Source organism: Trachymyrmex septentrionalis, unplaced genomic scaffold, assembly GCF_001594115.1.
Source record: "Trachymyrmex septentrionalis isolate Tsep2-gDNA-1 unplaced genomic scaffold, Tsep1.0 scaffold44, whole genome shotgun sequence".
Classification (NCBI taxonomy): domain Eukaryota; kingdom Metazoa; phylum Arthropoda; class Insecta; order Hymenoptera; family Formicidae; genus Trachymyrmex; species Trachymyrmex septentrionalis.
This window is the reverse complement of record NW_017305611.1, coordinates 2,486,476-2,501,031: the sequence shown is the minus strand read 5'-3', so window position 1 is coordinate 2,501,031 and position 14,556 is coordinate 2,486,476. Positions and strand designations below refer to the sequence as shown.

Sequence of the window (14,556 nt, the reverse complement as noted above, 5' to 3'; positions counted from 1 at the left end):
CATGTTTGTAGAATCGTATCCAATAACAAAGTTTTGGAATCCTGAAAACCGTAATTTTCTAGTTGTATTTAAACACTTAAGTATCGTTATTGTCATAAAAATTAGCTTTTATTTCGATGTTTTTAATTTGTTAAATTATATGAGAACATATACAAAAATTTATTATAATAATATATTGTCAGTAAGATCAACATAACGTAATAATATAAAATACAAGCTGTAAATTTATAACGCGATTTACCAAACTGTAAAGAACAGATGTACTCGATATTTCAATTGTTCTTATGCTGGCAGCTTTTAAATCCCTAATAGCTTTAAAAATTGTTAAGATTTTCGTAGCATTTATTTTGTTGCGTTTAATGATAAAAATATGACGGTTCTTATGTTATTAAATTTATTAGAGTTCAGCTGTGATGTGTGTAATTAGTGTAATAGTTAAAACTCAGTTAAGAGGGTAAATTTACTTTTCTGTAAATAACATACTCTCTGCATGCAGTAAAATAGCAAATGTTAAATGCATACAGGATTAGTTTAATAATGTATGCATTTCAAATGAGCGACTTTCAAATGTCACTTCCTTTTCAAGCTAATTGCTTTACTTTACGTTCCAAACGTTCCAAATAGAGTTGTTATACATATAATTTATACATATAATTACATAGGTATTGCCATTCAACATATAGATTTTAATGTTATGACCAAAAAATAAAATTTAACAAACCGAGAAATTATATATTATAAAAAAATTTTATAAAAAATATATTATAATTAAATAAAAACAAGGAATGCCCATTTTAATAACGTTTAAATCGAAAATCTAATTTGACTTTCCAAGACTGGTCTTGTTAATCTATCAATAAATTCTTCATTACAGGATAAACTGAAATACTTCATATAAACATAAGTATTAGTAGCATTAATGATTCATTACGACGTTTTTATTCTAGTTTTTGTCCAGCATTGGCAGTAATAGCCAGTGTAATGCATCTATCGGATAGCATAGCAGGGGTGACAATATTGGCATTCGGAAACGGCGCGCCTGACATCTTCACGTCCCTCGTGTCGGAAGGCGACGAAGTGATAATAATGTTCACTGAATTAATCGGCGCAGGTGTCTTTGTGACTTCGATGATTGCCGGTTCTGTCGCGATAACTAAACCCTTTAAAGTTTCGCTCAGGTCTCTCATGAGGGACGCCTGTTTTTATATCGTTGCTGTATGCTGGATAAATTATGTGGTGTGGGATGAGATGGTTCACCTCTGGGAGGCAATAAGTACGTACGCTATCTTTATTTGAATCCGATAAGCTAATATTGGTTGACTCTTTCTCACTCTTGCCGCCATATGCTACGAGAGATTCTGTAGTTGCCATTTTGATACTAATCGATTATATCATACAACCACATTCATAAATGCGATAAAAATAAACATAAATTATTTCTATTTTCTTTGTCGTTTTCATCAATTTTTATAATTACTATTTTTATAAATACTATTGACTTGCAATTGACAGAAAATTGAAAACAAGCATAAATATTACGGAAAAAATGTTTTATACACAAAAAAGGTATCGCAAAAAAGAAATTATATAGGTATCTTTTTGTTCATATTATTATAAGATATTATCGATTATTATCTCACGTAAGAGAAGGTACAGAGAAACACGATTAATTATTATTCGTACTTTATACTCGAATGCTAATGCTACTAATTTATGCATAAATACCAGAATAGAATAAATATGATCTCGATCGTTTCATCCTATGTCAAGTGAATAGATGATTAACTTATATTAGTAATAAGTTCCATAAACTTTACTTAAGCTAATTTTTGCGAACTATTAATAGATGAAAAAATTTTTATAATACTGAATATTGCGATATATTTACATTTATATACACGCACGCACGCACGCACGCACGCACGCACGCATAACATAATGTTATATTATACACAATATAATATTATATTATTCAAATTAAACATTTAAATGCTAATTAAATGCTAAACAAAGTGATTAAATTGTGATATTGATTTTGTTAAAAATCGGAATAATATATAGAGTAGTATTTGGCAAAATTTATTGATATTTCACGTACCAAATTACGTCATGAGAGAGAAAGTTTATCTGCGGGAAGCCATAAGTGGTTTCATTCTGGAATAACGATAATTCTTCGGCGAATTTAATTAAGCTACGCCGCAGTTTCTCTCCACCACCTGCCTGACTGGACTTGCAATCTGACTGTCGATGAATTTTTGCGGGATTCCGCGGCAAGGAATTCGTTTCACCGGGAAAACAGGGATTATTGTTGCAGTGGATAAAGTCTATGGAAATAATCTTGCGCCCGAACAAAGCAGAATAGACGGAAGCTATTATTAAGCCACGCATAAAGCTGCGTCGAATATCATGATTCATCTTTTTTCATATTGCACGACGCGATAGTAAATAGATAAACAGACAGAAATTCAATTTTTATTTATTATTAGATCAGTGTTTCTCAAACTTTTTCAGACCACTACTTTTTTAATTCTCCATCAAATTATTTCTAATTTTCCGTACTTCTTAAATATATGTAATAATAAAATGATAATCTATATTATATATAATAAAAAATATAAATAATTTATTATACATTTATCAATATTTTTAAAAAATTACAAAATAAAAATTCCAATTATTTGAATATTTATGCAATATATATACGCAGTTCTTATTAATATAATATAAAAAGTATATTATTAAAAAATCTATGTATACGTTTATATACAATACTTTGTTGGATAATGACATGTATAATCTCGTATCATCAATTTTTGTTGCTGTCTTCTTATGTCTAATTTTCTCTCCTAAATAAAATCAAACAATCCCAAAAGAAGTGTTCACTTTGAGAAATACTGATCTAGCTTGATAATTCGCAATTTTAATATACAATTAAATATAAATGGCACGGTAAAAAATTTTCGCTGTATCTATTTACTATTTGCTTCATTAAAAATTCTTAAAATGAATTCTTTTCCCGGCATTATTACTTTTCTGTTTTTATATTAAAAAGAAGGAGCAATTAAGATTTTTTTTTTCTTTAATTAGAACATGAAAAGGTGGATATTATCAAGTTTTTTTGCGTAATATTATGTGGATCATTCATTATTTTAGCGGTATGTGTAGGGAAATAACCTTGCGAGTCAAGCGACATTAATGCTTCTTAATGCTGATATATTTTAATTGCAGGTTTTATTCTGGTCTACATATTGTTCATTGTGGTGGTCGTGATAATGCAGGTATATGACACCAGAGAGGAGACTGTGAAAAGTACGTTGCGGTATTCTTCGATTCGCGAATCACGAAGAGTCTTTAGTTTTTACTTTTTATTTTAGACAGTAAAATTTCGAAAACTCGTAACTTTCAAAAAGTACACAAGTTTACATTTAACAATGTTTTCCTCGAATGCAAATAAAACTTTACTCTCTGCGGAAGTCTAATTCGCGAGGAGAGATATATTCCCGAGATACTTCTATGCTCGAAATTTTATGATCAGTGTGCGTTCAAGAACTTCTATTTCTATTCTAAAACGAGAAATATCTCTCTTCATAACCCATGAATTCGCTGCAATGTGAAAAAGATGACTAGCTCCTTCCTTATCGCGTATAGAAAATTTTCACCATACTAAGTATCGATCTCCTTTCCCCGAGAACATTCTTATGTACTTTCAGCCAGAATCCCAAGTGTGCCCGATCCAGACGTCCTGCATACTTACTTGGCGAACAGAGACACAGGCGCCATTCCCAAGATTCCCGGTAGAAGCCGACCTTTTGGCTTACATGCCAAACTAGGTACCAACCGTCGTTTTTACGACTCATCGCACATATCCTTACATCTTTAGTTCTTTTGAATTTTTCAATAGTTCGAATTTTTTTCCGGAACGATGCGTTTTTTCCGCTTCGTAAGTAAAGTGTTCTGACTTCTAGTAAAGTGTTCTGATTTCTACTCGCATATTTAAGATGTTGTCAACCATTTACAAGTAAAGCTTGAATTGTAAAACTAATTCTTTGCCAATTATTTTATAATTACTTTCACTGTATATACGTTTGCATGTTTAGCTCATAGTTTGTAATCAAATATGTGTAATAAATATTTTTAATATGTAATGAATACTTTTATATGAGAGTGAAATAAATCTTTGATATTTGTTCTATTTTTTTTTTTGTTTAAAATCAAAGTTTTTAAGTATTGTGGATTTAGTTTGTTCTTGTTTTGAAATTTTCATATATGATTTAATTTCAATATTTCTTTGTACTCATATATATTTGTATGGACTAGATATAGCAATCGCTACGGAGCTAGAGAGAGCCAAGATACGGAGTGGTTCCGTCGAGTTAAGCCCGGAAATTAGTGACTATGTTTCCGACCGACCAAGAGGTCTTTTCAGAGAATTTTTGTATGATGTCAATCCAATCAGCAAAGAAGATTGGCAGAAATCGGGAATATTTTTTAAGATTGTCTTGATTATACGTTCTCCCGCCATGCTACTGTTACAACTGTTCATACCTGTCGTAAATCCTACCGTTGAAAAAAAAGGGTGGTCAAAGCTACTAAATTGCTTCCAGTTATGTGTAACACCTACAATAACACTATTTTTATTAAATGGTTAGTTTCATTCATTTATACTGCTCGTAACAATATAATATATAGATAATTATAAATCATGTACATTAATAATAAGCTATTTAAGATAATTAAATTGTGAACTTTGAAATGCTTTTTAACTTGATAATCATATATGTATTTCTTGAAAAGTTATTTAAAACAGAAGATAAAAAGATATAACCGACATTTATTTTTTTATTAAAATATTAAAGATTTTACTTATTGCTTTTTAATATTTCTTCCATTCATTCTCTTCTTGTGAATAATTTTCCATGATATTACAGAAATATTCTCCGTAATATCCTCCATTGCAAAACGATAGATGTGAAATCCAGATGAGCAGTCAATAATGCATAATCGTCATATCGACACTTGACGTGGTACCGGCATAACAGCCGGTACCACTCAACTTCAATTTCATTTTAACTGTTTTATTGCAGTTTGGCGAACGACTTTTGGCAATTTGCCGCTGACGCCATTATTCCTCGTTGTCGGTACCATAATTGGTGTAATTGTATTTCTAATGACGCACGCGGATCGTGTTCCACAATTTCATAATGTGAGTACTTTTCTTTCGTCTCTTGTGCGGATGGTAGGAATTTTTTAACCATCTACTATATATTCAAATATACGAAAAATCTGTATTCGACAGTTTATTAATAGCCAAATGTGTTGAGAATTAATAATATTCCAGGTATTTGCATTTTTGGGATTTTTGGCTGCCATGTTGACAGTTTATTTAGTGGCCGGAGAAGTCATGGCAGTACTCCAATGCATAGGATACGCATGCAGTATATCTGACGCCATGCTAGGAATCACTTTTCTTGCATGGGGAAACAGCATCGGAGGTGAGCAACATGAAAAATGTTTCTTTTTTTTTTTTAAGTTAAAGAAATGTATACGGCAACCAAAAATATAGATTGACAAGATTGTACTTTCTTAAATTAACTTTTCAAATACGATAAAAGAAACAATATAACATAAATTGTAATAATCGTGACGTTATGACATTTTTCGATAATTATATCTCTTAGAAGTTTCCAATTAATGTTTCATTCGTTAAATGATTCTGTCATTAATGATTCGAAATATTTATATCAGCTAAATCACTGCTTAGATTTAATAGCGAACGTCGCTATAGCCAGACGGGGATTTCCACGCATGGGATATGCAGCTTGTTTCGGCGGGCCAATGTTTAACACTCTACTGGGACTTGGGCTGACTTATGGCATCGCTGCAGCCACTGATCCTGAACAACACACCAAGATTAGGATCAGCGATATGGCACCCGGCTGTCTAGCTTTTCTCCTATGCTCACTAGTAGCTACTATAATTTACCTGAACATCACGGGAGCTATCGCACGTTTCTCTTACGGCGGTCTCTTATATTCAATCTACTTTGCTTTCATTCTCATACAATTATTAAGCGAACTCCACGTTATACATCCACTTGGCACTGATCACAGACCTGATGTATAAGGCTACTACTATCTATGACATTCACGTATTGCTTTTTTATATGTAGTTATACCATTATGTATATAAATGCAAAGTAATAAAAATCTATTTGCAATTAGTTGAGAATCATCCCCTATTTTCCTCTATTTTCACAATGTTAATGTTGCAGGATAAGATGAAAGAGTAAAAAGAGTAGAGTAAAGAGTAAAAAATATGGAAAAGTGCATCTCTCATGAATTATGTTAAATGAGTCAAGATTATATGGATAAGAGGAAAGATGCATTTTTAACATGGAGCGGAAGGCAAGCTTCGTAGGAAAACGTTCGGGCATCGGGTATATACGCGAAGGAAAAGACGGGCCTGCGAGCGACGTCAGGTCGTTTTTAGACATTTCCCTAGAGAGAACGAGGTGTCCCGTTTCCGACCGAAACCGGTTAGTATGGCCACCATAACGCCGAAACGGAAACCACAAGTCATGAGGCGGTTAGGAGTCTTGGTATGCGTCAGTTTTAAATTTTACATTGCGCCGTATATCATGGTAACTTCAAGTGCTACATAGACCTTCGTAATTGAATCCGTTATTAGGTGAGGGACATAGTTTCTATGTGCAAACATTTCTTACACCACGTTTCTCATTTTCATTCAAACGCAATAAAAAAAGTGGACGTAAAATTATTTTTATCCTTTCATATCTGCCTTCGCCTGTACGTATACATCCGTTTAATCGATCATGTCATGGAGAGTGTCCCACTTCTGTCATATTGTCTTGAAATAAGTCTTCTTTGACAAATTTATCGTCGATTTATAATCTTCAATAGAAATATTAAATAATCTATATTTTTTCTCGCAATAATTAGTCATTTAATTTTGTAGTCACTTAAGTTTCTCATTGATAGAAAAAAAAATAGATGATAAAACATTCTTTAGTTAATTTCATATAGAATTTATGTTAACAAAACATCAATTTTTAAAACAAACATTTCAAAATTCTAAACAATTAAAAATTATGGCCACATAATAAAAGTTTAACAATTAAAAAAATTTCATGTTCAAACATACACAAAAGAAAAGTTTTCGTCGAATATCTTTTATAGAAAATAGAAGGGAGTCAAGAGTAACAGATGTAACATTGACGTTATTCGACCTCTTCCACACCTTTTCCATTTTCTGTCTCCTTTGCTACAGATATTGCCGGAGAATTGCTCCTGCTAGTCTCCTTCAACGTGTGTACCAAGATAGATCTCCATTGTCTTTACGCGAAGTTTAATTCCAAACCTCTACCTTCCCTTTTGCCCTATCAAAGTACCAATAGAACGATGAACAAGGAGGGAGATAGACCAAAGTTTTGCCATTGTAAAATTTGGATCTCCTTTATGTTAGTATCTGCGTACGTAAAGAGAACCTATTATTGAGAAGAAGCTTCAGCAAAGACTTCACGAAATAGTTTTCTTTATGTATATTGAAAGGATACGAAGGGATTTATCTTTACTATTTAAGTCAATATACCGGATTCAAGTTATATGTATTTATACTTGTTATCACTTTTGTTTCTAAGCTTTGAATTTTGATATTTGTATGTTGGAAGAATACAAAGAGATTTATCTTCACCATTTAAATCAATTTTTCCAATTCAATGTATAACAATAAATTACATGAGTGTCATCTTTGTTTCTGAGCTTCGAATTTTGATTACAGCATGGTTGACATGTGACAAAATCTGCGCATCCGATAAGTTAATTCATTATTCTCAATTAATTTGTTGCACAGAATGTATAGGCGCGACAACACCTGTTGTTCCCGATATACATAAATAGTATTTAATTGTGTGCAATTAATGTTCATCAATATAAAATATACACCCCATTTAACATTTGCCGGAAGTGTATGTTGTTGAACGTTGTTGAAAAGAGTCAGCAAAAAGTATACATAAAGGATTTAGTTAAATATTTATCTTGATCAAATTAATCATTTCGTTAAAATGAAAAGCATATCAATTACTAGCGTTATATAACAGAATGTTCCATTAAAAACATAAAAAAAAATATTTTAAAAAACATTAAGTATCAGAAATATCAGATTGAAACGTAATGCTATAGCATTATATTTCTCTCTCTCTCTCTCTCTCTCTCTTTCTCCTTCTACATGAAATGTTCTTAAGTATTCAAAAGTCAATGAACAAGTATTAAGAATCTATTATAGAAAGAATCTATTATTAAGTTGGCGGACAATTGTCTTTTGGAGATATAGACTTCCTTATATATTTAGCTCACTATTATTTTTTACCGCATTTTCTGATTATTTTTGTGTTATATTAGTCATTGACAATATCGAAGATAAATTTTCATAGCAAGTATCCTACTTTTTAATGAAACGAAAATTTGCTGACGAATATTGAATAAGTTTGTTTGAAAGTAAAGAAAACTTTATCGAACCATATTTTAGAGTCGACCTTTCGTCTAGACGAAAGACTGGATCGGTGCCCAGCATCCGTAGATAAGATTCCTGTCTAGCCTCTTCCGTGCCAACGCGAGCTAACGACCCTCTCATCCGGATCGCTCGTTCAAGGGTAGCAAACGCAGAAAATATTCAACATTACCAAATCGAGCAACGTAAGAAAGAAACATTATCGTTTTTTTTGTAACGTCTATAGATACGTTACTATTCATAATGTTTAAAAAAACATGAAAATAATTCTGCTTCAATATAAAAAGAGAGAAAAGTATTAATAAACGCACAAATATAAATTGTAACAAATTAAATTATTTAAGTATATAATCCTTTCTCTCTCCCTCTTTTAAAAAATATCATCAATTTTTACATGTATTAAAACATCATATTAAAATAGTACTCGTGGCAGTGAACTCTAATGTAGTTTAATGTTAAACGTTTGCCCAGAGTACACTTCGTCGACATATCAATTATCTACTTTCGTGTAACATTTATGGTATTATATTACTCTCCGACAGCGCAGGTATCGTTTAATCATGGGCGGATATGGAATTAACAGCTAACAGACGATTAATTAATCAAAATTAAACATGTGCCTACGTAAAGTGGCATATAATATTTTTGTGTGTATACATATATACATATATGTAATATATATACACACATATGTGATTAATTCGCATATGATAAAGTATACGATAGATAATCGTGGTTTATATCATAAATTATCTACTTATTCTGAATGTTCTCAAACGCTCGGGAACTCAATAAAGTTCGGATGCCCGACTATAATGTATAACATTACTTTTATTTTGATGGCATCGAGGTCTATGAAACCTCCAATCGATGCTCGATATCAAGACTAAATAAAGTATCCGCGGCACCGTTATTACTTCCGGCAAACTTCTGTCATTAATTCGACTGGAGGACTTTAAAGGGAAACGCTGCTGTAATATCTGTCTCGTGTTTGCCGTCGTTCAAGTTTTTATTCTCACCGCAAAATAACTTTCGAGAGATATGTTCGATTGCAGCTTCACTTATAGCACTTTTATATCACGTCAGTACAAAAAAGTCCCATTTTTAAAAGAGATACTTTATAACATGTCGCTTTAATCTAAATTACTCGTATTTCATTGGATTTTTAAGGATTTTTAAATAAAATGACAAGAAATAATTCCAATTCACTTTTTATCTTAGATTAATTAATTCGCTTCTGAATTGACTATCACTTCATTAATTAAACATATATGTGTACACACGCACACATGATAGAGAAATATATAACAGAGAGAGAGAGAGAGAGAGAGAGAGAGAGAGAGAAAGAGAGAGAGAGAGAGAGAGAGAAGAGAGGGAGGGAGGAGAAAGAGATCAAGTTAAATGTAAATACAAATAAATATAAATAAATACAAATAAATTATTTCGTGGAAATAATTATAAAAATTTTTTAATAAATGAGAAGTTAGTATTAAAATCGGTAAAATGTAATAATATAACAGTATATATATGCTAATTTAATTTTAAAATATTAATTTGCAATACAAGCTAAGTTTTATTATATATTGAATTTACAAAAATTATTACGCTATTCAGCACCCTTGCGTATATATTTGTACGAAGTTAAAAATAACGACAATAACGACAATGTCGCATATGCTCCGCTCGATTTAACTCTTGCGTTAATGCGTGCTACGAACGATAACGTTTTACAGCATTGCAGACATTTGTTACATATACATTTCAATGATTTGCACAAATGTGCGCTTCGGTCCAAAAATTAAATAAAATGCACAAATTGTACGTACATTGCCGGGACATATTTATTCACGTGTTTATATAACACCGTAGTGCAATATGCAATGTTTAAAGAATTTTCCCCCGCGTGAAGGCAACAAGATTTAACTGATATGTCTCGATATGATACATACACATTGCAACGGTCTCATCTCTCATTTACCTCCGCCAAGTGATCTCAGCCTCCATTTCGCGAAGTTTGATATTCTGCCGGGAAATATATATTGTAGTCAGATAGAATATATTATACTTGTGAGATATTATGCCCATATTACTTGCGCCAGCCAAATAGGAAATGGCGATGATAAACTGCATGCTTATACGTAATTCGAATGAGATAGACCAATACTACTAGGTTTTTACGGTTTACATCGATTTACGTCAATGATTTATGACGAGTTGTGGCGCATTGCTGCTTATACGCCACAACTTTCTATACGTTGATGGAATTCATAATTCAGGCATTACAAGAAATTTAGACTTCGATGTACGAAGGTCATGGTACGTGTGAGACGGTAGTCCGGATTCTGCTGAATCACGATTTCATGAATTATTGACGGTAGCTGAACTGGAAATTGATTTTCTGATGTTAGCAGCGGTATCGTATTCGCCAACATTTTTTATTCCCAAGCGTTATGTATCGGATGTTTTGTGTTGATGACACAGCTCGACTGTCCGATATCCGGAAAAAAATTAATCTCTTTGCTGAAAGATCAATACACTACACAATACCGTCGTCAATGAATAAGGTATGGTATATAAAGGTCAGAATATAACAAAAATTGCCGAATACAGGCAGATATGCTGTATTTTGAAATAGCATATTTATACTTTTTGTTAAAAAGACAAACAAACTTTTGCAAAAATACAGAATAATTCTAAAATAAATTGTCAAACTTTGCAGATATATTTTAAAATCAATTTTGAGATTAATTTTTTCTGTATTTATACTCGTTAATATTTAATCGAGTTTTGTTCCGTTAATTAAAATGTGTGGAATGAATCAGGTAAATAAAAGACAAAACAATTTTTTATGTAAAAGTTAATATAAGAATTGCGAATTTTCATCTGCATTTTATGCAATGTAGTCGCATTGCGCAAAATGCGAAGAATTGAGAAAAATAGCGTTAACGATATTGAGCTCAAGGGAACAGGCATTTAAGATCATAGTAACAAATACTACTTTAGAGAGAAATGGTGAAATCGAGAAATACTTAGGTGGTCGTTAGGTCTGATCGCAAAGATCGACAAAATTGCGCTTGTTGTCACAGGAACTAGTCGTTGAAATGCTCAATACATATTGACTTAAAATAAAAAGATAAGTGATAGAATGAAATTGTTTTTCACACAGTTTACTAAGCAAAATTATTTCCCATTTTGCATGCACAATTTTTTATTTCAATTTAATAATAGATTAAAAATTTGTTATTTAAACAGAATAAAATAAAGAGAAAACATATGTGCATAAGTAAAAATTTATTGAAGGTATATCCGTAATTTTTTATGTGCATGTAAAATGTATCTATGTGTTAAGCTACAGAATTAATGCAATCGCAGCTAATTTTGAACAGAATTGCAATCCCAGCAATAATATCAGGATAACGTGAAACAATTGGGCATTGAATGCGTTGACGCATACAAAAATCGATAATCGGTCGTATTGCTGTTAAACAAAAACAAATCGACCGAACAGTACTTGAAATAGTAGAAATAAATTCTTGTGACTCGCAGTAGAATTTAATAGAGGGCCGAGATGGCTTATCGCTCTGACGGCTCGATACCGCTAACTGTCCAAAAAACATTGCTATTTCCTGATTTTATTATCCCGTCGTTTCTGTATTCCCGAAAATCTCGTATGTCGTTATATGTAACGAATGAATACATTTTAATTTTCGTGCCCACGCGCTTCACGAAAAATAACACAATAATAGCCGCTGTTAACTCAGCAGCAAATATGCATCGATAATCAATAACAATATTTTATAACTTAAAATTTTGCATTGCCAATAATGTACATATATGGATTATAATTCTCATTTCTGCTTTCTGTGTATTTATGGTAAATAATAAAAAATGTAAAATAATTTACAATTTAGTCATTTAATTCTGACGAAAGCAATGTGAAATGGATAATATACAGCATAAATACTGTATTCGATATTAATTAATATGAAACTAGCACAAGAATATTCTTTATTGACATAATTTTAATCTTCTGTGATAAACTGTTTACGTCGCACGGGATAACCTGGGATAAACTGCGCAATTTACAGTTGTAAGAAAAAAAAAGAAGATAGAAGTTTAAAAATGTTCAATTTATGTGTATTTAAGTTAATTGAAAAATATGAATATATAATTGGCAGAAAGTAGCAATGCTTTGCAAGAAATATAATCAACTTATTTTTGTGAAAATGTGGGAGATTGCCGATGTGAACTAATGCCGCTTCTCGTTGACAAAAGTGTACTTCAAATTTCACGGCGAATAACATTACGCGTTCACTCTCCGCCAATTCCAAAACCCTTTATATCAAGCGAGTAAATTGGGAAATATATTTACGAGCAAGCGAAGTAATAACTTTAAGGAAAGAGTTCCAAGATTTGCTGAGATTACGTGTTATGTGTATGTTATAAGCACTTAACTCACATACTTTGGTTTGATGTATGCACGCTTTTGATTACATTTATATATCAATGTCTTGCATTTCTCAATGATACATTGAGTTGCGGAACTACTTTGAAAGAATAAAAATATAAAATAAAGAGGAGAGAGCTCTGAAAAATAAATCTAACGTAGCAATTTGCATTTTTTATTAATTGTATGTGAACAAATATATATTTTTTTGGCGCATTAATAATTGCGTTAATTCTCATTGGCTTTTTCACTTTCTACGTTCGGAAGAATAATTTCTATCGAGATATCGCGAATTACGTAAACGTCAGTTTTAATATGATAATCCTAAAGGTGCGGAACGCGATTCGCCAATGAGTGCATCACAGCGCTGCAGCCTCAGCTAAGGATGCTCGTGTTTTCCACCGGGAAATAGAATTTTCACTGCTGCCGCGGGGACCATAGTTTATAGTTTCATGACGGAGATAAACGAGGAAAGTCGATACGCCGGTGAAAGTCGACAGTTGGGACGAAACGAGCGGGATGTATTAATTGCCTCGAATAAAGGGGAACGCGAGAGATAGGAGGATCCCCAGTCTCAGAGAAAGAATAAGGGCAAGCATAATCTTTCAAGAAGCCCCCAATTCAGCGAAAAATATCGTAAGAGCAATCAGATTAACTGTAAGAGTCTGCTCTCGATAGTTTTATAGTTACTCAATAGTTTTATTATTATTTCTTGTAAGAATATATCGTTGGAATATTGGCGATTAGTGTGTAATTTATTAACGATAATTGAATTCTTATTTTTAAATATTATGTTTATATATTTGTCCTAGATACATATTTTTCATTCCAAAATGGATCTAACATTTAATAAAACTCCGGTATATATTCGGCATACTGTTTCGTTCAAATATTTTTTTTAAATTAATATTAAAAAATTAAATTTTGCAATGTGATTTTTCGATAATTTCTCCTCGCTCGTATCTCGGAAGTCATCGAGAGGATTCGAAATTGGAACGATGCTGAGGGGAGGTCGTCCGCTCGTAAAAGCTGTACGGGAATCAAATCGGGAAACGCTTTACGGAGCTGACTGCTATCAGATTCGCTAACTTTTACGACTAGTCGACGCCACTGGTAAACGGAGACGTCGATGTGTTCGCATTTCCCAAGTCGGTGGGATGTGACTTTGGAAATTTTACGGAACACTGAGATACACAAATGTTTAAAGACCACAAGACAGTGGTCAAAAGCTAATTAATGTTGCAAACTAGTTGCAGGAAGAGATATACGTTTCTCTCTCAGTGGTAGTTCTCTATATACGTATAATATATAAAAAAGGATGTATATTCTCTAAATTTCTTGGAGTGAAATCTCACTCCGAAAGAGTTAAAATACTGCCATTATTAAAAAAGAGTGAAAAATTTGGACTCTTGAATAAGATTTACACTGTTTTTTTTTTTTTGGAGGGGAGAGTGAGATTCACTCCAAAAGTAATATTATTCCTTTTTTGGAGTGAATCTCACTCCAAAAGAGTAAAAATCTGTCATTGTTATTAAAATGTGCAAATTTTTCACTTTTTTTCAATAGTGGCAATATTTTAACTC

The 14,556-nt window shown here is 32.1% G+C and overlaps 1 protein-coding gene across 1 annotated transcript in view; it reads left to right on the top strand.

Moving 5' to 3' along the window:
• The window catches only part of LOC108751316 (sodium/potassium/calcium exchanger 6, mitochondrial-like), a 10,538-nt gene extending 1,122 nt beyond the window's left edge, over positions 1–9,416 (top strand). The window contains exons 3-11 of the mRNA XM_018491418.1: positions 948–1,273; positions 3,229–3,309; positions 3,711–3,830; positions 4,318–4,644; positions 5,085–5,203; positions 5,339–5,492; positions 5,762–6,117; positions 8,998–9,073; positions 9,157–9,416. Coding sequence (XP_018346920.1) covers positions 948–1,273; positions 3,229–3,309; positions 3,711–3,830; positions 4,318–4,644; positions 5,085–5,203; positions 5,339–5,492; positions 5,762–6,117; positions 8,998–9,073; positions 9,157–9,416 — 1,819 coding nt within the window. The remainder of the gene's footprint in view (positions 1–947; positions 1,274–3,228; positions 3,310–3,710; positions 3,831–4,317; positions 4,645–5,084; positions 5,204–5,338; positions 5,493–5,761; positions 6,118–8,997; positions 9,074–9,156) is intronic.
• The last annotated feature ends 5,140 nt before the right edge of the window (positions 9,417–14,556 follow it).